The sequence below is a fragment of the Leptonotus elevatus genome, chromosome 1, assembly GCF_054856555.1.
Source record: "Leptonotus elevatus isolate MCC_2025b chromosome 1, RoL_Lele_1.0, whole genome shotgun sequence".
Classification (NCBI taxonomy): Eukaryota; Metazoa; Chordata; class Actinopteri; order Syngnathiformes; family Syngnathidae; genus Leptonotus; species Leptonotus elevatus.
Window position 1 is genome coordinate 55,119,804 of NC_141239.1, and position 21,099 is coordinate 55,140,902.

Below are 21,099 nucleotides of genomic sequence, written 5' to 3' on the forward strand. Positions count from 1 at the left end.
GCAAGCAGCTCACGCTTGAGCATTTTTTTCAAAGACGGAAAGAATCGATCAATACTAAAAAGCGCATTGATGTCGACGATGATGATGACTCCGAGCTTGACGCCAAAGTTGGAAGCCTTGACGCGACCGTTATGATCACGTAGTAAGCCTCACCGGCTAGCGCTGCTAACGCCGGAAAACGCGCAGCACAACCGACCGGGTACTTCTGCAAAGCGGAGACTCGATCGGGCGATAGAGTTGTCGAAATCATTGATGATGATGATGATGATGATGGTGAATCCCGAGGTTGACGCCACAGTTGGACGCGGCCTTTATTCTCACGTCATAAAGCCTCACCGGCTAGCGCTGCTAACGCCGGAGCTGCACAAGCGGACAATGAAGAGTACCCCGAGTCCAATGCATATTCATCGGAGGAGCGGGTACAGTCTGATCACGGAGAAGACACTGGTTCTGGACTACGATGCCACCATGAATGGAGTGGATAAGATGGATCAGTACATCTCTTACCACCCGGTATAGCAACTGAAGGACATGAGGAAGCCAGACGTAACACCACCGTAACGTAACCGTAGCATGATCCTGATAGTAAACTTGATAGCAACACACACTGCAGTATATACTTGCTATTCCCCGGAAAAAACGTCCGGCAAGAAAGTGCACGCGAAGGGGCAATCGCAGTGAAACTAATCTGTTGTGCAAATCATGTTGCGTCTCCTTGCACGCAGGGGAGTTACACAAAAAGAAAAACTGTTGTTGAAACATCCACATAATTGTAAATAGTACCACAGTTGCACACATTTGTAAATAGTTTGCCAAATTGTTGTCAAATTGTTACACTGTTGAATGTAAATAAACGTATTTTGCTATCAAAAAACACTTTTTCATTCTTGGTGGTAGTGTTTTATAGAAGTAAAGCACTATTTAGGTGTTTGTGGCATCATTCATGGACAAAAAGAAGTGTAAAATTCACTAGAGTGCATGAAATAATATCGTTTCACTAAAAGCTTGATTTCTCCGTATTTTGGTCCAAAACAAGCGCATTTGGGTGAAACTAACCATTTTCTATTGTTGATTACTAAAGAACGGAATAAGGTAGAAACAAACTTTCATTTGGTAGTATGTGTGTTTCCATAGTCCAAACAGAACATTTTCTGTGGACCTTGAAAGATCAGTCAAAATGCTTAAATCGGCTGGCACTGACAGCATCCCTTTTCTGAAAACGTCTGGCAGTCAAAGAGTTAAGAATCAATTTGGGACAGTGCAGAAAACTTAAAGCTGCTCTCTGTAACAATTTGGCTAAAAATATTTTTATAATAGCTTTTTTATTTGACCATTTATGACTTTAACCCTGGAGAACACAAGAACCCTTTTCTTCTTTGGAAAATTATGAATTATACATTAAATGACTGCTATAAGTTCACTGAACACCAAAATATATGTTTTTTCAATTTTAACCCTTTTTTTTTTTTAACTAGCTCAGAGTTGCTAATTTATCAAAATATATATATATATATATATATATATATATATATATATATATATATATATATATATATATATATATATATATATATATATAAATAAAACATACTCCTAGGCATTCTGCAACATGATATGAAATAGATTAACAAAAAAAAACACAATTTTACCATCTGATGGTTTGCTGAGAAGATGGTTTTGTTTGGATTAATTTCCAGCCATCTTGTCACCACCACTCTGGCTCATGCAAGTGCAATATTCATCCACTAGATGACCCCATGCAGGGGTCAGAAGTGGCACTCTGGACTTTTGAAGTTAAATTTGTAAAAAAAAAAGAGAAAAAAAAAAGGTCTTTGTTATTTGAGTAGCAGAATTTATAGGGGCCAAATTTGACCCCGTGGGTTCTCCAGGGTTAAATACACTTTAAATAACACTGCCCAAAGTGCTTAACATGTTAAAAAAAAAACACTATGATAAAAAAGAAGAAGAAAGAAAACACAAATTAATAAACAATAAAATGGAGATATCCAGGTCAGCTACCATGCATATAAAATGCAGTAATCAATATTAAAAACACAAGTTAAAATAGCACTAAGATACACACACAATAAAGGAAAATAGACATTAAAGCAACAAAATGCAGGTGTCTAGCTCAACTCGTGATACAAGTCAGCGGCCAGCCTAAATAGTGTATGTGAAGAAGGGTGTGTGCAGTTTCATTTTTTGTCAACAGGTGGCAGTAGTGACTTGAAATAGAATTTTCTGCATTCAGTAGCTTTAAGTAGTAATGCCAAATAACACAAAATTAACTTTTGTCTTCATGCTACATACTCCATAGCCTGTACATAAAAATTAGTGACAGATGACACATTTTAAATAAGTAGAAATTAAAGTCCTACACCAACATCCTATTTGTGTGTGTGTGACTATTAAGAGCTTAATAAATAAAAAATACCGACGCCATTAAGAAGTTAGACATCGCAAAATCTATAATTTAAATTGGCACATTCCTGACATCGTGTTAGCGATGTGTCACCTCAGACAGGCACGTGTAATCAGACCGGTTCTCCGAAACTACCTTAATCTGTTTGAGTCATTCATAGAACACGATGAAAAACTTCCAAGACTTACAGAAATCATTTTAAGACAGCTTGTAAGAAGCAGATTTAAGAGAGGCTTTTTAAATTAGTCGTTTAACATAGGTCTAATTGCATTTACGGCAATATACGTGGGGAAACGTTACAAATATACATTATGCTTATAAGAATTTTAAAACCGCAACTGCATTGGTCTCATTAGATCGTTCACGAGAACGCAGCTGGTGAGAGCGTGCCGACGGAGGCATTAAAAACCAATACAATCAACACAGAATGACAATCTTCCCACATAATCACTTAAAATTGTGTAATACGACACAGACATGTTGGAGGATGTTAATGGTATAATGTTTGATTTGGCGCTAACAGGCACAAGCTAAAGGATCAACGCTTTCCGGACGAAAATATCAATCATTTGTAAAATGGCTGAAAAGTTTGGGACAGTTATTTACCTGAAAAACAGCAGTCGGCTGAAACAAATACACCTCCAACAACAACACTAACCAGTTGAGACCGTGCCGTGCCGGAAGACTGGATTGGAGTTTACCACCCGGTGCACAATCGGACAGGTGCACCATGGGAGTTAAAAAAGAAAGGGGGGGGGGGGGGTGCGAGATTGGGGTATTGGTTCAAATGTTTACAAGTCACAAAACGACACACGCACACGCAAACAGCCTAAAAATAAATATATAATAGTAAATTAAAAGGCAAAGCAGGCAACATTTTAAAATGTATACTTTATCATTATACAGTAAAATAACCATGGTCTGAAATGTCTATAAGAATTCCCTTACCAAAAAGAAGTATATTGAAGCATACTCAAAATTAGGAGAGTCCAGTTCACTTTTCTTGTTGGCTACTTATTGGGAGTATACTCCACCAAGTAAATGTTAAGTGTAGGCTACTTGTAAGTATACTGAAACATATACTAAAAGTTTACATACTGTAGTATTAGAAGGCACTCACTGTCAAAAGTAACAGTAAAATGTATTTATAAAGCCCTAAACACCGTGGCTGAGTCCTGCAGGATTTGGATGTTTCCCTTCTCCAACACACCTGATTCATATGATCAGCTCATCAGCAAGCTCTGCATAGCCCTGATAATGATACTGTTCATTGGAATCAGGTGTGTTGAAGGAGGGAAACCTCTAAAACCTGCAGGACTCCGGCCCTCAAGGACCGGAATTGCCCACCCTTGGCCTAGAGGTTAAAAGGTTGTTTACCAGAGTTCGCCGGTTCAATACCTGTCAATTCATCATTGGGCTTTTTGCTGTAAACGAAACTGTGGACATAAGTATACTACAAAGTATACTTTCAAGTATATTTAAGTATACCTAATAGTGTACTTAAATATACAAAAAAAATCTTAAGTATTCTTAAGTATATGTATTAATAATATACTTTATAATATACTTAAGCATGCTTTTAATTGTACTAAAATGGGCCAATTCAGTCCCAAGGAGTTTACTGAAAGTTTACTTTTAGTACAAGAAATGAGTACACTTGGGTATACTTAAATATAGTCTATTAATGTAAAGTATACTACTTTTTTGAAAAGGGTTGGTCATTCAGAATATTTCTTATGGGTTTCATCTATGTGTATTTTAAATAGATGTATTAACATACTGTGCTTTTTTTCCTTCTTTTTTTAAATCGGTTTCTCCACATTAAACTGTTGTGATTTGTACCCATTTTGACATGTTTTAAGGCCAAGGCCAAAAATTCAAGTGGGTTCAAGCCAGGTGTTGCCAACATACTCAATCGCCAACTGTATTGGTACAGGAGGGAAATGGCGTAATTCTAACACTCAACATAGAACATCTTAAAATAGACAAAGACCAAGACGGAATATTAATTAATTGGTTTGAAGGTCAGGTCTCTACATACCAGTTTTATTGTTCTTATGATTTATTGAGTTGAACACAATGTTCATACGGTTTGTCAAAATTCTTGTTTGATTTTGTTTGCTAAAACTCTGAAAAGAACATTGTTTTTATGTTCTTGTATTTGAGAAGACTTCTAACGAGATTCTTGTTTTCCCTATACAGTAGCCTACTTCGGGTCCTCGAAGCAAAACTCAACATAATAAACCAGTGCAAGCAAGAACCATTTTATGGGAACACATGGTATAAATTCTAAAATTATAAATGGTGTATAGGCCCATTACTGTTATTTTAGGCAGATCTTATTTTGCTCACATGCAGTACTGCAACTCGATTACTTTTTAATAATGGCATAAAAGTGGATGTGATTAGAAGCTCTGCATGATATGACCGCAGCTTTTGTAAATAAAGTGGTCATCACACCAAAAACTGCATTTGTGGTACTACAGTATAAACAATAGAGAGAAGCAGCATTTCTGTTCATACTTAATAGTGGAGCTGGGTGTCACCGGAAACACACTGGCACACACCTTCAGGTTTTACTCATACTTGAAATGTGCAGACTCCAGAACATTGGGCTATTGGTTGACATGCTTCTAATTATCTATGTGCTCAGGACTAATGAAAATGATTCAAATTCAATTATTCAGATCAGAACTGACGGCAAGAGTACTTGAGAGCATCATTTAAAACAATATATCCAAGACGTTTTAGTTTATTCTGTAGTTTTACAGACCATTAGAACACAAACATCCCAAACGACCTGAAAAGGATCACTAATAGGAATCCTGCTTTGCACTAGATAACCTTTCCTACTTCAGTAGACCCAAAATGTGTTTTTGTTATTCATATGTTGTGCAATAAAGCATCATATAACAAAATGAAATGCCTCAAAGTAAACATTAGGTTTTCCCAACCTTATCCCAGCCAAAGGAACAGAGTGCATTGCACTGATAAAAGGTCCCTCTTAACCTAAACTTAGCTATTGAAACGAAGGCAGATATACTGGAAGCCAAAGGAACATAAGGTGTATACGTTAAGACTGTAAAATATTCAATTCGTAAAGTTTTTCATGATGTGCAGCTCAATTTTGAAACATTACAAATGCGGATCATTGGGGAAAAAAATGCGAGTTACACTCTAAGGGGGTAAAAAAAATAAAACACAGAAGCTACACTAAAAGACAACCAAAGGAGGGAAACAACCAAGTATTCTCTGTGCTTTTACTGCCAATTAACTACAAAACAGTTGCACACCTTGCAGGAACCGGTATTTTAACTCTATATTTGAGGGTTTGAACAGGAATCGTTTTTTTTGTTCCCCTTGCCGGTAAAGCTTATTCTTTACGCCTCTGACAGTGGTGTTCATTTTAACACCAAGTGGGCTTCACACAAAGGACAATTCTACTGTTTTGACAATGCAAGCATCATGTCATGAAGTGAATATCGTCGTCATAGAGTTGAATGTAATTATGTCAGAACCCGTAATAGTTGCAGTGTTTATGACACTTCCAACTTAAAAAGAAAAATTCCCCTAATTTTATTAGATCCTTTATTTATAAATCTCTTAACGTAATATTCAATATCTAAACATTGCAAAGCACCTAATGCTCTTCCTTTCTTCCAGTGGAGAGTTTAAAATTAAAAATATATAGATATGAGGGACATCATTAAATGACAACGTGCTATTTATTTGACCCTTTTCAACTGATTTTTTAAAAATTCACTGTCATTTACGCTTTCTTTTTTTTAACAAGCACAAGGGAATGTTTAATCTCAAAACATACTATGTATCTGCGCAGCCTCTTCCAGTCCAAACATGAATTCACGAAATCATAGCACAAATCCACAGCTACAGAGTAAATCTGCCAGTGTTTTGACTCCTGAATAGTGGTGTTCTCTTGCTGCATCACGATCACTTTCTGGAGAGCAACACCATCACTTATTTTTTTCCAATAACCATAAAACATGGAATATGAAACTGTTTCATTAAACATTCTGCCTTTTTTTTGTTTCTTGAAGCAAAAAAAGTGTCCTCTCTTCTTCGCCTGTGTTTTACGGAGTCATGGCTGGATGCTACCCTGGCTGTCAGGGTCCGTCTCAGAGGAGCTGGTTTCAGAGTCAGAGTCGTCATTGGGATCACTCATCACACGTTTCTCCCGTATTCGTCTATGGATGGCGCCGAGTCGAGCCTGCAGGCGCTGATAGTCAAAACGACCTCGCTTTTCTCCAAATGGGTCCTGTATGGGGTTTGCAGAAGACATTCGATGTATTCAGTCACCAACAATCTTTAGTTGTTGCCCTTGTACGATACAAATAATTAAAACACTACACATTGTCACTACAATACCGTTCTGCAGTGTTTTTTTTTCGTGCCTGGATCAGACTGTAAGACAGATTTAGTATTTCACAATGGTCCACCTATAGTCATACTGTCACAAAATCCTGCTGTGTCTTGGTCAAAAATACTACACAACATACCAGTGGCGGTTGCTGGCCATTCAAATAAGGGGAAGCTTATTCTTTACGCCTCAGACAGATCATCCAATCATCACGCAGTAGTCGAATGTCCGGGCCAGCCTAATGTTCCATAAACCCCCAAAGACACTAAGCGTCTGATGAGCGGTAAAAAAGCCCAGCATTTATCCAGTGACCGTCCAGTTTTGCGCAGTAGAACCCACTCTACGAAGCAGCGTCCGACTGTATAAATAAATTAATGAGTAAAGGTGACACTGCAGGGATTAATGAGAAGTCATGACAGTTATTTGTGATAAGTACTGTAGCTGATTCTGAACAAACTATAAAGATATTCTTATTCTATATCATCACTGCTATGTGAAAAACACTTATGTCCATATTTTTCCCAATTTTTACGTTCCCAAAAACATTTATTTATAAAAACAAATATTTTTTTAAATGAGAAAAATTGACATAAGTGTTTCTCACATACAGTGCTGCTCAAAAGTTTGTGAACCTCTTGAGCAATTTCGACTTTCCAATTGTTTCAACCTGATTTTATTGTTCAATATGAATTAACCATTACATTTTATATGAAATAACAGGTGTAGGTTTATCAATTCAATGCATTGTTTTTTTGTTTTTTTTATCAATTGTGTAGTCAAAACTAGCAAAAGTAAGTGAACCCTGAGCTGCATCGCTTAAAACAAGCAGTCAAGTAGGATCAGGTAGGACAAATTGGTAGCTAAACTAACCACTAAAATGGACCAATGAAATGAGATGTTTTGCAAAGAAATTGTGCATCACTGACTGAAACAGACAAAACCACATCACTTTAGTCTTACCCAGGTGAACCCATACAGGTCAGTCATGCTGAGAGGAAGATAAATATCAGGGGACCTCAGAAAGTGGGTAGTGACAGCACATCTGTCTGGGGAAAGCTATATAGTCATCTAAAAAAAATTGAGCTTCATCATTCCTCTGTGAAGCAGATTATCTTCAACTAGAGAACACAAAAAAAAAGTACTACAATTCTGCCTAGAAGTGGACGACCTTCTAAAATATCAGCAAGAACCACAAGAAAAATTATAATTCAGATAAAAAGCCAACTTGAGCATCACATCAACGGATTTGCAGATCTCTTTTGCTGCATCTGGAACACATGTGCATGCGTCAACAATCAGAAGAAAAGTCAAATCGATAAGGCTTTCATAGAAGGCTTGCTAGGTAGAAGCCTCTGCTCACAAAAAATATCAAAGCTACCCATTTCAACTTTGCCAGCGAGTACCTGGACAACACTGAAGCTTTTTGAAAGTCATTTCTGTGGACAGATAAGTCCAAAATGTAACTGTTTGGTCACAACTAAAACAGTCATGTTAGGTGTAAAGTCAACACTGCATACCGGCAAAAGAACCTTCTCCCTACAGTGAAGCAGGGTGGTGAGTTAAGTGTTAAGTTCTGGGCTGACTTTTTATCCTCAGGACCTGGACAACTCCACATAGTCCAGGGAAGCATGAATTCAAAGGAATATTGTGAAATCCTGGAACATAACCTGAAGCCGTCCTTTGTGAAGTTACAGCCTGGTAGACGATGGATCATGCAACATGACAATAATCCAAGCATTCCAGCAATACAACCAAGGAATGGCTGAAGAACAACAAGATTCATGTTCTGGATGTGCCCAATCAAAATCCTGACTTAAATTCTTTCAAAATACTGTGGCGGGACCTGAAGCGGGCAGTTCATGCTAGACGCCCATCCAACCTCTCTCAATTGGCTACATTTTGCAAGGATGAGTGGCAAAAAACCCCCAAAATAGATGTGAAAGACTGATAAGTCACTAAAGAAAATATTTGGATGAAGTTATCATTGCAAAAGGAGGTGCAACGTCTGATTAAGTGAGAGGTTCACATACTTTTGCACCCATGAAATCTGAGTTTTTCTTAAATTAACAACTTTTGTTCAAGAATGAATGACAATATTAGAATTTTTTGTTCAAGCCCATTATTTTCAATGTCAGCATTGTAGATTTGGGTATGACTAAACATTTAATAAGGTTATTTTAATATTTTATACAAAAGTCTGACCATTCCTGCAGGGTTCACAAACTTTTGAGCAGCACTGTAGCAGCGACAATATTTCCTCACTTTGTTTTTTCAGAGGGAGGAAGCCAAGCTTCCCTTGCAGTCTTAGAGCAATCACCACTGCAACATACTGTATATTTTAAGGCTCAAAATGAGTCAAAATTCTTATTTTTTTCACCTCAAAAAAATTGAAGCAGGACTGAACGCACACTTTATGTGAAAAAACACACTGCCAAAAGTTACAAAAATCAATCAACGCTAACAGCGCGATCCATTGCATCACCTTTGTTATTTTTTGGTGTACTAGAATAAATTGTAATTGCCCTTCCACTACAAAACATGGCAGTGGTGCTCTCATTATCAGAAAGAGAGCAAGGAGTATGAGCTCCTCTGCAAAGGTGTACTTTCAAGTTACAACAGTGGGGGGTGCGTAAAGTGTGATGCATACGCAATTTGTTCATCGTATTCTGCGCTGATCATTTGATGGTGTCTCTTGTGCCTTGAAAGTAACGACCGGGCGTGACAGCCATTGTTCACCATTCAGAGGTAATTTTCTAGGTATACTGTTAATTGGTCATTTCTGCCGGTTTTAAACAGAATCTTTGTATGAAGGTAGTGCAGATGTTCAAGTGTAAAATTCCTTCATTTAAAAATATTTTTCTTGAATGCTGAGTGTTTGGTATCCAGATAATATGAAATATTGGAGTAAACCACAACGTCCAACAATCTCTTGCAAACAAAGGGCAAAACTATTTAAGTGAACTATGGCTAACTGGGTTAACCTTTATGTGTTGGTAATAAACTCAGAAAAATACACGATATAGCACGGTACAACCCTAGATAAACCCCATAATAAAAGGAATTTTGGACCCAAATACAAATCTGCGATCTAGTGAATCCATGATTAGTGAACCGTTAAGTAGCGAGGGACCACTGTATTTACAATCTTTATTTAACAAATACGATAAAAGTAATTTAATCAGAGTACTGCGCTTGCAACTGAATGTATATTTGGATGCTGTTTCTTCTGTTTTTTTTTTTTTTTTTTTTTTCTTTTCTTTTTCTTAAGAGCTCAGTATTGTTCATTCGGAAATGTCATCATCATTGCTCGTTTTTTTTTTTTTTTTTTTTTTTTTAAATATATATATATATATATATATATACACATATATACATACATATATACATATATACATACACCCATACATACATTTTTTTTTTGTGTGTGTGTGGGTGAGTATGTGTGTGTGCGTGCGTGCGTGCGTGTGTTTGTTAGCTCACCAGAAAACCTATTAGAAAAAAAAAAAATCTCATACCGTTCACCTAAATCGAACACCAGGAGACCCGAGGGGACCGAAGAAAACCAAGGAAGGTGAAATCCAGCACCGACCAGACACCCCCCACCAGAACTCCTCTCCAGCCCAAGAAACATCCAGTTTATGTATAATAAATCTAATACTGATTGTATTGCTTGTGTTTGCTATCACAATTGGATTAAAAAAAAATTTTTAGCACTAACTTTCGTTGATGTGTCACATTATATGGAAGATATCTACAAACCCAAATATGGTAGACTTAGTGTGCCAAATCATTCATCATGTATTATGTCACCACAATCAGCTAAAATATTGTCTGATCCAGGCATTACCTGTTCTTTCTGAGGTAGAACAGTTTTACTGTATGATAGGGAAAAAAAAATCTACGAAAAAACTTAAACAATGCACACAAGCAAAAACTAAAAAATTCCAATACTGAAAGGGTCAAAATCTGTTTGAAAATCAGTCTGTTTTGTAAAGATTTTTGAAGGAAATTAAAATGAGTCAAATTAATTTGGGAATAAATTACTTCAACAAAACAGTACACGTTCGTATCCACTATCGTCCTTGGAATGCATGTTTGTGTATGTGGACAATTAATCACAAAAAAGCCAACTATAGATTTTTATAAAAACAATTTAAACAACAAAATGCCAACTTTTTGGGCTAGTGAAAATTATTGGAATGTGCTGACCTCATGGATTAAAGGGAACTGTATTCACTAATAGGGACATAGTCCTGCCACGAATAGCTAAAAAACGTAATTGACCACCCCTGCCAACCACCCTGGCAAAAACAAAATCAATAATAATAATAATAATAATGGCCTACAGGTGAAAAAATAAATAAAAATAAAATAAAATAAATAAAAGAATATCGACAAAGTTTATTTCAATAATTTGTTTAAAAATAATGAAACGTGTACGTTTTATTAAAAGTGTGTTAAATATGAGTAGTCACCTTCATGTTCTGTCCCTGTAGATGCAGCCTCTCTTTGCAAACTCCCTCATAGAAATCATAGTATTCTAGGAAGGATTTCTCCATCACACTCCTTAAAATAAACACACACAGGGAGGGGTCAGAGGAGAAGGTGGAAAGAAGCACTAAGGAAATGGAAAAGTAAATAGTCTTGCCACAAAGCTTCAGGACAGGGAACCTTCCCCTCCAGCATGTCACACACAGCAACCCTCATGGTTTCATGGCGGATACACTCGTTATAGTTCTTACTGTCACCTGGATGTCTCTCCTGAAAGTCACAAAGACACACTGTTAGGTTATTATGTTACATGTGTGTAAAGTTTCTATAATTTGACCTTTTTCAACAACAAGGATACTGTATACCCCTTTTTCACTATGCCTATCAAAGACATGTTTTTTCTGGGTTGTTCTACTTTATGAAGTACAGACTGTCTGATATGGGAGTTTTGAGGCTGATACCGGTACTGGGAGCTAAAAAACAACAACTGATCTTGGCCACTATCCAATCCATAATAGATATATGGAATTATTTAGTTTGGCACTTTCTATACCATACATTAAGCAACCAGTGGCGTTCCTAAGCAATTTGGCACCCTAGGCAGGATTTCTGGTAGTGCCCCCACGCGCGCAACTTAGAGCAACCACAAACCCGACCCCGCGCAACTTATTAGACCAACCACAAAATATTCATCATAAACTCACACAGGGCACAAGGTACCTTCACTTCCCTGGAATTTTAAAACCGCAGTTGCAGTGCAATATGCACAATGTAGTAATTGTACTACAATAGGATAACGAGAGCCTAGCAAAGCCTTCACTTCCCTGGAATTTTAAAACCGCAGTTGCAGTGCAATATGCAATTGTACTACGATAAATACATATAGGATAACAAAAGCCTAGCAAAGAACGAAATTCATTGTTTGCATCAACCATTCTGAGTATTATCTCAGTATCGTGAACCGGGACTTAAGGTCTACATTTCACAAGAATTGTTTTTCTTGTGTGCTTTGCTTTCATTTAATTTCATTGTTGATGGTTCTGATAACTGGTTCTGATGGTGCAGACCAATCTTAGTAGCACTCGGAAAAATACCTTGAGAGAAAATTTTATTAACACTCTTACTGATGAAATCAGCATTTAGAGCAAGCATTTCCCACACTTACTTTATAGTTATTGATATACCCGTATGCCCCACACTGCGGTATTTTCGCTGTAGAGGAACAAAATAATGTGGAAAGTATGCAGCGGAAAAGTCAACTCACTGTAAGTGTGGCAACGCAAGATGGCCGCCACCGGTTTCACTTCTCGCTACAGCATAAGCAGCCCAGGTTATTCATTACGTCTGTCCTGTATCAGCCTGCGTATCCACCTCAGAGTCTGACCGTTGTCTTTTTTTAAGCTTTGAGCCAGGACAGCATGGTAGCGTTTTCATTTTATTTTCTGAACTAAAGAAAATAATAATAATATAATAATAAGAAAAAAGTTGTATACAGGTTTGGGTCGGCTAGCATTGGGCTAGGCAAGCTTAGCATCACGTTTATAGCCGGCGACTTGAATGACATATGCGCGCTTCTCTCGCAAAGCACAGATCTATATGAATACTGGATTAAGCGTGGGCATGGTGATGTGAAGAGCGCAGGGCTTCCATACTATATGTAAATCTGAGCGCCCTTAGCATTTGCCTAATCCGCATAATGATAGGAGCGACACTGTGACCAAAACTGTGCCATAAGCAGCAGCTACCTGTTCAAATCCAGGTTCGTTGTGATAAGGTTTCTCTGTCATCAGAGACTGGATGGAAATCAGGACAGAGGAGATGCTTTGAGCTGGACTCCATGCTGGGCCTGTCCATGTTCTGCACAACAATGCACATACATGAAATTAATAATAATATCTTGTCATTTTAACAGGTACAACGAAATTGTGTAAAAGTGCATTCTCTGAGGGTGCCATTAAAGTATATCTTCACGATGGTTATCACACTAATAATTATTCGTCCTCCATTCTGTTACAAAGCCGGCCGTCAAAATTTTCAACATCCTCATCGTCTACAAACATATTTCTTAACAATATGTCACTGTGGATTTGTTACACTGATTAGAATTCCTCCCGCGCCGTCGTTAATCGCGTCATTTATTTCATAACTCCTGCGAATCTGCGTCAGCCATAAAGGCTTGAATAAAATTCCAAGACATGCTATGAGGCCCATGACACCCTCTCGTGTATATTCTGATGCATTTCATCGGCTAAGGGACCAAGAATTGGTCAAAACAAAACGAGGGATTCTTTCTCCCGGCTTTAAAGTTAAGTTAAAGTTAAAGTACCACTGACTGTCACACCCACCTAAGTGGGGCGAATGAAATTTGTTCTCCGGCTTTAATGGTAGAAGCGCGGTCATGCGCTCCAGGCATTAATGGGTTAAAGAAGTTTTACAACCACATATTTTGATTGGGACTTTTTTTCTGGCCAATGGTTTATTTTTTTTTTTTGTTTATTTTATTGTGGGCTCTATGCAAAATGACTTCTAAACAAATTGAAAAAATATAATTGCCGTTAATTTCATGCAATTATATGGAAATTTGCTACATTGGGATATATAGGTCATTCTTTAAAAAAAATATCTGTCTTTGGGTTTTTTGGGGGAAATTTGATGTCTTATAAGTACTAATGCTAACTGCACTTGGTATCGGTGAGTACTGAAGAGTTGAGTACTCATCTGTCTAAAAAAAGTGGTATCGAACATCCCTAAAAAAAAATTTATAACTTATCATCACTGAGTCATGAGAATATACTGTATACGGTATGTTATACTGTATATTATTAGGAATTTTAAATGAATACTAAATATTAAATCAGTAATTTGGGACTCACCCGAGGATGCTGAGGCAGACCTTGCCATTGCGGTAAAAGTTGGGGTTGAACCGGACAGTGTTCTGACCGGTGGTGATGAGCTTGACCCGTGGTGGGTGGATGGGATAGTCAGGCGGGCACCGAAAAAGGAAGAGGAAGAAGCCACCCTCATACGGTGTGTCAAAAGGCCCCGTGATCAGCGCATGGATCTTAGAAAGAAAAGAAAGTATACTTCATACACCGAGCTTTTAAATCATTCAAGTTAAAATATAACATTTCATTTGTTTTTTCCGGGAAAGATTTTGCATTTTATTTCTCCTGTCTATATAGATTACTGCAAACTGATTCCTTCTGATGAAACCAATTATCTGTCAGGCAAAATGCAGCTATTCATTTAAAAAAATAATAATAAAAATAAAAATAAAAAACACTGATGAGCACAAAGCAGGTATTGAGAGCTGCTAGTGTGTTTTGCGTCCGAAGAACCAATTTGCAATGCTCAAACCTTGCGATGCTACAAAGGTCTGCAGGCATGCATCAAGCTATTTCAGCACGCTCTAACCTAACCAATGCTCACAAGAATAAAAATCTGCAGTGGGCTCAGGACTTATTTGAAAAACTTTTGTTTTTCACTGAAGAATGCTGTGCTAATCTGTCTGGAGTTCTGAATGGTTGGTTGGCCATGTTCCAACAAGGCTGCAATTTTAGCAAGAAGTTGGCATGATAATCTGGGTTGCAATAATAAAAAGTGAGATGGTACACCTTGCAAGGGTACTTAAAGGTGTCAAAATTACCTTTAAAAAAAATCGCAACACACCTTTCCACGCTGCAAAACTTACCAATGAAGCCGTGCTGCTACGAGTCAGAAGGGAGAAAAACATGTGGACACTATCACCCTGACTTCAACTCTTGACAACCTGTGCAGCATTATTTAAGAGAAGCGCTATGAGGGAGGACAACAGAATACCTCCAAAACGCAAATATGGGAGGCAATACTTGCATTCTGATTTGCCGGGTTTACATAGATGCTTGTATTCCAATTAGAATGAAACAATGAAAAAAACTGAATGAAAATGCTCTATATAAGAACCCCAAATGGAATAAAAGGGCACAATCTGAGTGGAATTTCATTTTAATTCACAATTATTCGCCAATCCAAACAGACATCTTCCATATGGTTGAATCACAATGGCAAGTCTGTGTCCGATCTGTGTATGCTGTCTTAACGTAAACGTGCAGTGATGTCGTTCTATTCACACTTAAAAATGGTGACTTTCAACCAGAACGTGTCTGAAGCAGGAGAGTTTGCTTTAAATTGCTTGCAGCTTGGTTTTAATCAAGCTGTTGCTTTAATTAAAGTGGCATATGTAATCGGCAGATCGAAATACACAAACTGGTTGACTGCAGTCTGGGTCTGCTGTCTACAGACCCAGACCTATAGCCCCCCTAAAAAAGTTTATAATAGATTCAAAACCTCATGGGGTGTAACATACATACCAATTAATGCGAGTTAAGCCTGTAGCGTAAATACGATCGCTCGAGGAGGAACTGTATACGAATCAAAATACTGCCTGCAGTTCTGTCACCTCTAGGAGCACCCCGTCTGAATAATCTATCCAGTAAACAGATGAAAAACCTCCGCTGTAATGGAATAGTTTTGGAATGAGCAATTTGATGTCAACACACTCAAGTCACAACGATGCTCTGTATATGTAAAGATGTTTATTTTATATTCCTACTTTGCAAAAAAACAAAAATTCACACATGGTTCTATACTACTGGAAGCTTGACTAAATAAGGACAAACGGGGAATTGTAAAAAGACTAAATGAGCGAGTCAAGAGCTGGAAGGTAGTAACTTTTTTCCCCCCACACAGATTACACTTATATATAAACAGACATAAAACAGAAAGCGAACATAAAGAGGCAAAGGTCCTAAAGTGGTTATAAAAGAGAAAATTAACAGAAACAATACATACGTTCTATGGTAATTCTATTGATCAGTTCTCCAGAATTAAGTTAAAGTTCTATTGGTCAGTTCTCCAGGATTAAGTTAAAGTACCACTGATTGTCACACCCACCGAAGTGGGGCGAAATGTATTCTCCGCATTTGACCTATCCTTAAGGGAGTGGTAAGCAGGCGCTCAGGAATCATTTGGTTATCTAACCCCCCAATTCCAACCCTTAATGCTGAGTGTCAAGCAGGTCGGCAATGGGTCCCACTTTTATAGTCTTTGATATGTCCCGGCCGGGGGATTTGAACTCACAACCTCCCAGTCTCAGGACGGACACTCAACCACTAGGCCACTATCAATTTGAGCAAGTTTGTCGCTGGTTGCCGCGGCATCATCCGTCTCAGGGCAGGAAGGGAAGAACTCTCCAGGAACGGCGATGATCTCACCGAAAGCCATCTCAGCAGGTGAATTGTTGAGCCCTTTTTTCGGAGTTGCCCACATGCCCCAAGAGGACCCATGGTAGAGGGGCCTTGGAGTCAAGTCCAGTGCAGCGGGCCATCAGGGCGGCATTCAGTGTATGATGAGTTCGTTCGGCCAGGTCGTTCGCAATGGGGTTGTAGGCGGTGGTATGGTGAAGATTGGTGCCCATCAGTTGGCTGAGAGCGGTCCAGAGCTGTGAAGTGAAGGCTGGGCCCCGGTCCAAGGAGATGTAATCAGGAAATATACGATATCTAGCTGTTGAGTAGGGCCTCAGGGCAGTACTGGCCACCACTGGTGGCTCCATTTACAAGCGGTTATAAATAACACAAATGTGCACGCTTAGGCCGCTGCGCGATTGCAACATGCACGTCGTCTCATTGAGAGCACTTAGCTTAGCGGCCGGTTAGCATCACAAAGTCCCATCAACTTGGTGGTGAGTTGCTGGTCACGGCAAAATAACTACCGCGGATTGTTCATATTGGCCAAAAAATACGCAACCACTTCAGTATTATTCAACCACCCTCTGCTCTTTTTTTTTTGTCATAAGGAACATGTCTAGTAACTAGTGCTCCAGCAATGTTCGGTTAAAATTTTTGTTCACAACTTTCATGTCCTCACAGGGTTTTTCCTGCATTCAAAATTTGGAGGTGGCTGCCCCCAGCCAGAGCAACTGATTATTTCTCAACACAGCACCCCAGCTGTGTTGAGCACGGCAGCAACATATTTTAACTGCAGTTGCAGCGTTGCGCCGGAAAGACATGAAGCAACAACCGAAGAAACCGATCACGAAACAACTCCGCTGCACACACCCATTTCCATATCAAAGTGACCGTGGAGTCTCAGCCACTGTTTTTGCCAGGATTCAAAATATGAATTTCCATTGAATAATGTGCCGAAAAAAAGAACCAGGCACCCGCTGGTCAGCCAGCGTCATGACAAAAATAAACTATATACAGTATACGGTCTACATTTTGCATTTTACAACATTGAACCTTATTTACAATTTCATATAGACTACCATGGATGAAATATTGCCGTCATAATTTCGCTAACAGTGGATGGCCTGGCTGCGACTCGGCAGCCTTGTGCAATCGTAATTTTTTTTTGTACTACAATCATTACAAATTCATCCACCAGTACATATTAAATCAGGGGTGGGCACACTTGGTCCTCGAGAGTCAGAGTTCTGCAGGTTTTGGATGTTTCCCTTCTCCAACCCAGCTGATATATGATCAGTTCATCAGCAAGCTCTGCATAAGCTTAGTAATGATCCTGTTGATTGGAATCAGCTGTGTTGCAGCAGGGAAAACTCCAAAACCTGCAGAACGCCGGCGGACCGGAGTTTGCCCACCACTGTATTAAATTGTAAATATAGTTCAGCGTTGCTGTAAAACTATTATATTTATTGCATATACTATATTATTATGACTTTGGCGACGGCTGCAGGGCGCCTCTGCCTCGCTTTCTTAAAACCAGGAAATTGCCGTGTGCAAGAGCTGCTCCGTGATCTGTTTCTTCTTCGGTTGTTGATTCAGGACTTTCCAGCGCACTGCTGTGATATAGTGCCTCCCATAATGGCGCAACACTGCAACTGCAGTTAAAATACGTTGCTGCCATGCTCAACACAGCTGGAGTGCTGTCTTGAGCGCTATAAGTCGCTCTGGCTGGAGGTGGCACACAAATTAGCTGTAGGCGGCCACCTCCGAATTTTTAATGCAGTAAAAATCCTGGTTAAACAGCATTGCAATGCAATGTTAAGTCTTACTCTTATCTACTTGGTGCTTCATCTTTGTTATAAATTGCTCCATTATCCAACATTGTATGTTCCTCTCCAACAACAAAAATGAATGAATTTGAATTAAATGGTTAAAGAAATTTTAATTTAATTGGAATGGAAAATATTAGTTTTAGAGACTGCTTTTCTGCAGTCAGGTTAGATTTAGCATGCCTAAGCAGATAAGGCTAAGTTGTGGTTCCTTATGTTTTAAGAGTATATATATATATATATATATATATATATATATACATATATATATACATATACATATATATATATGTATATAGAGGGTTTTGAGTGTGTTTGGCAAGTGTTTTCGGAATGTTTTCCAACACTGAAGGAATCCTGCTAAAAAAGCAACACACACCATGTGCCGCGCACCCTCGCAAGCAAGCACCGCTCATTGAGATACGGGCTTAAACGCACCTGATACTGTGCCATTACAGGATTTTTTTTTTTTTCTAAGCCTCATTCATGCAGAATGTCAAATGTATTTTATAAGCTGTAATGATAATTATAAAGCCAACAGTAGCAGATGTATATCTGTGTTTTACCTTGGTCATGTCTTGAGGATCAGGGACAACAAACATTCCTGGAGGAGGCTCCTTGTAGATAGACATAATATCCCTAACAACATAAAAATAAGTCACTCTTTCAACATGCCATTCATGGTTCTGATCTCAAACTCATTTAGTTTTTTAATTTTTGAAGGTCTTTAAAGAATCTACATATTTGAAACAGGGAAAGCAAACTAGTGTTTAATTACCATTGTTGTAAGAAGATACGTTTTCAAATGTCTTTAGAAAATTATATTCTCAGTTCTCCTGTACTTTAAATCCTCTGGAGAAACTGACAGCAAGAAACACATATTCAATTGTTTCCCAACCAGGGTTTTGTGTACCCCTAGTGGTACGTGAGCACATTGTAGGGAGTACGTGGAAACATTTAATAATTTATTTCCCAGCCAGTGGCACAGTTGTGTCAAAATCACAACAGCCATGTCAGGTAAAGTGTCTCACTAAAGCTCAGGTGACTGATAAAAAGTAAGTAAAACTGCTATAGCGAGTCTGAATATTATTCATGTTCAGGGTTTTGTTCCTGATATTAAAAGTTTAAATGCCTGCATACTATCCTCGTTAAGACATATGGGCTTAGTCTGAGCTGAACTCTGGAGACATTATGCAAGACGTCCTGATAGTTGTTTGTGGCTTTTAATATAAAATCTTGACATTAATGTTAGGCTGAGCGAAAAGTGCTCACATGGATTTAAAGGGATCTCTTTTTTTAACTCTCAACTGCCTAACTACTTTCTCGTGCATATATCATACAGCCCCAACACTTTTTTTTTTTTTACACATTGCTTGCACCAAAATAAAAGCTTGATTTTCAAAAATAAAAAAGCAAATTAATCAAAACTGGCAGAACAGCCTGTTAAAAGGGGAATAATTCAAAGCAGATTATTTTTTGGGGTGGTAAATGGTACATGAGTTATACTGTATATAACAAAGGCACGTTTAATTTAATTAATTCATATATTTTTATTTATATAATTATGTTTATTTTCAAGGCAATTTATTTATTTGTATGTTTCATTTTGAGTTCAAATGAAGACAATGCGTATGAATTAAATGTTCAAATTAAGAATGCGAAGTCAAATTATTTTCATTTAATAATCAGTTGTATCGCGTCTCATCTTTAAAATCGAATACTCATAGCATATGACAAAAAAAGGTTAATGTAAGCTTTCAGTTTCATTTCTTAACAGTAGATTTACCTCTTTATCCTTAAAATAGCTGGCTGCGAAGTTTTTTCGTTGTCCCAGTCGGTACTGCGAGTCGGGTCCCAGGAAGCGGCATACACCTGTGTTAGGGGTGTCGGTCCGGCCACTCCGGCGACGCCTTGCCCTACACCCTGAGGGGGTGAAGAGGTATGTACGTTCGGTGATGCTGACACGACCGGTGGAGTCAAGACAAACGCGTTCCAAAAGTCCGTCTGAGTAGCTGCCAGTCCATCCGTTGGGGACCCATCAGGGTCTAGGACACTCTGGTCGCCCTCAGAAGCCGAACCCGTAATGGCGCTTAGGGGTCCACCCGTCAGAGAGTTTGCCAAAGTCTGCAGGGGCGAAGATCCACCGCTTTGTCCGGTAACGCCAGGGCCAAGTGTATCACCGGTTGACGCATCTCCAATGCTGTCCGCCATGGCTCTCAAGCTATCAAGCTGGAGCTAAAATGCTGGTGTTCAACAATGTATGCAAATGGTTAGAAGCATTGACAGCTGAGCGACACGTTTCAAGTCTCTCCGATTGTGGTATCAGAGAAACGACGACCCAGGCCGAGATGAGACCAGAAAACGAGAGATTTCTTCCCCTGGCATAGTAGCTATTTCTCGTTAGCTTCACTGTTTTTTTGCAGGCCTAAAAGTAGAAAACCGCCAGCAAACTCACATCTTCCGCATTGTGACAGTCTATGAGACAGCGTACCAGCATGTTATGTTGAAACAATACGGGTTCCAAATAAATATAACTCTTACCACCCGTACCCTGGCTAGAACCACTTGAAGGCTCAACTTCGACATCAGATGGCGTTTCAAGTCAAGATTCACACGTATGGGATTTGGGGACTTCCGGTAAGGCTTCAAAGTAAGTACGCTTGAAAGTGAACGTCTGTGTCGCAGTTACGCCACGTGTTTACTTCAAACACTTGTGCAGTCGTCATAAGGACTGCATAAGAACAGTAATACTAACAA

General features: G+C 38.7%; 2 protein-coding genes across 5 annotated transcripts in view; both read right to left on the reverse strand.

The window, feature by feature from the left end:
• The window catches only part of LOC147184687 (oxysterol-binding protein-related protein 6-like), a 62,613-nt gene extending 59,442 nt beyond the window's left edge, over nt 1–3,171 (reverse strand). For 2 of the 4 annotated variants that reach the window (XM_086070380.1, XM_086070375.1), the window contains exon 1: nt 3,029–3,150. The gene's annotated coding sequence lies outside the window, so the exon portion shown is untranslated. Of the gene's footprint in view, nt 1–3,028 lie in introns of all 4 variants that reach the window. The other 2 variants (XM_086070377.1, XM_086070381.1) reach the window with 2 other exon arrangements.
• A 2,957-nt stretch (nt 3,172–6,128) lies between these two features.
• ube2z (ubiquitin-conjugating enzyme E2Z) lies at nt 6,129–20,994 on the reverse strand. The gene is made up of 8 exons (XM_086070447.1): nt 20,893–20,994; nt 20,129–20,585; nt 18,909–18,981; nt 14,165–14,352; nt 13,037–13,148; nt 11,449–11,561; nt 11,276–11,366; nt 6,129–6,698 (listed from the first exon to the last, which is right to left on the reverse strand). The coding sequence occupies exons 2-8, from the start codon at nt 20,551–20,553 to the stop codon at nt 6,522–6,524; spliced, it is 1,179 nt and encodes a 392-aa protein (XP_085926573.1). The 5' UTR covers nt 20,554–20,585; nt 20,893–20,994; the 3' UTR covers nt 6,129–6,521.
• Between the last annotated feature and the right edge of the window lie 105 nt (nt 20,995–21,099).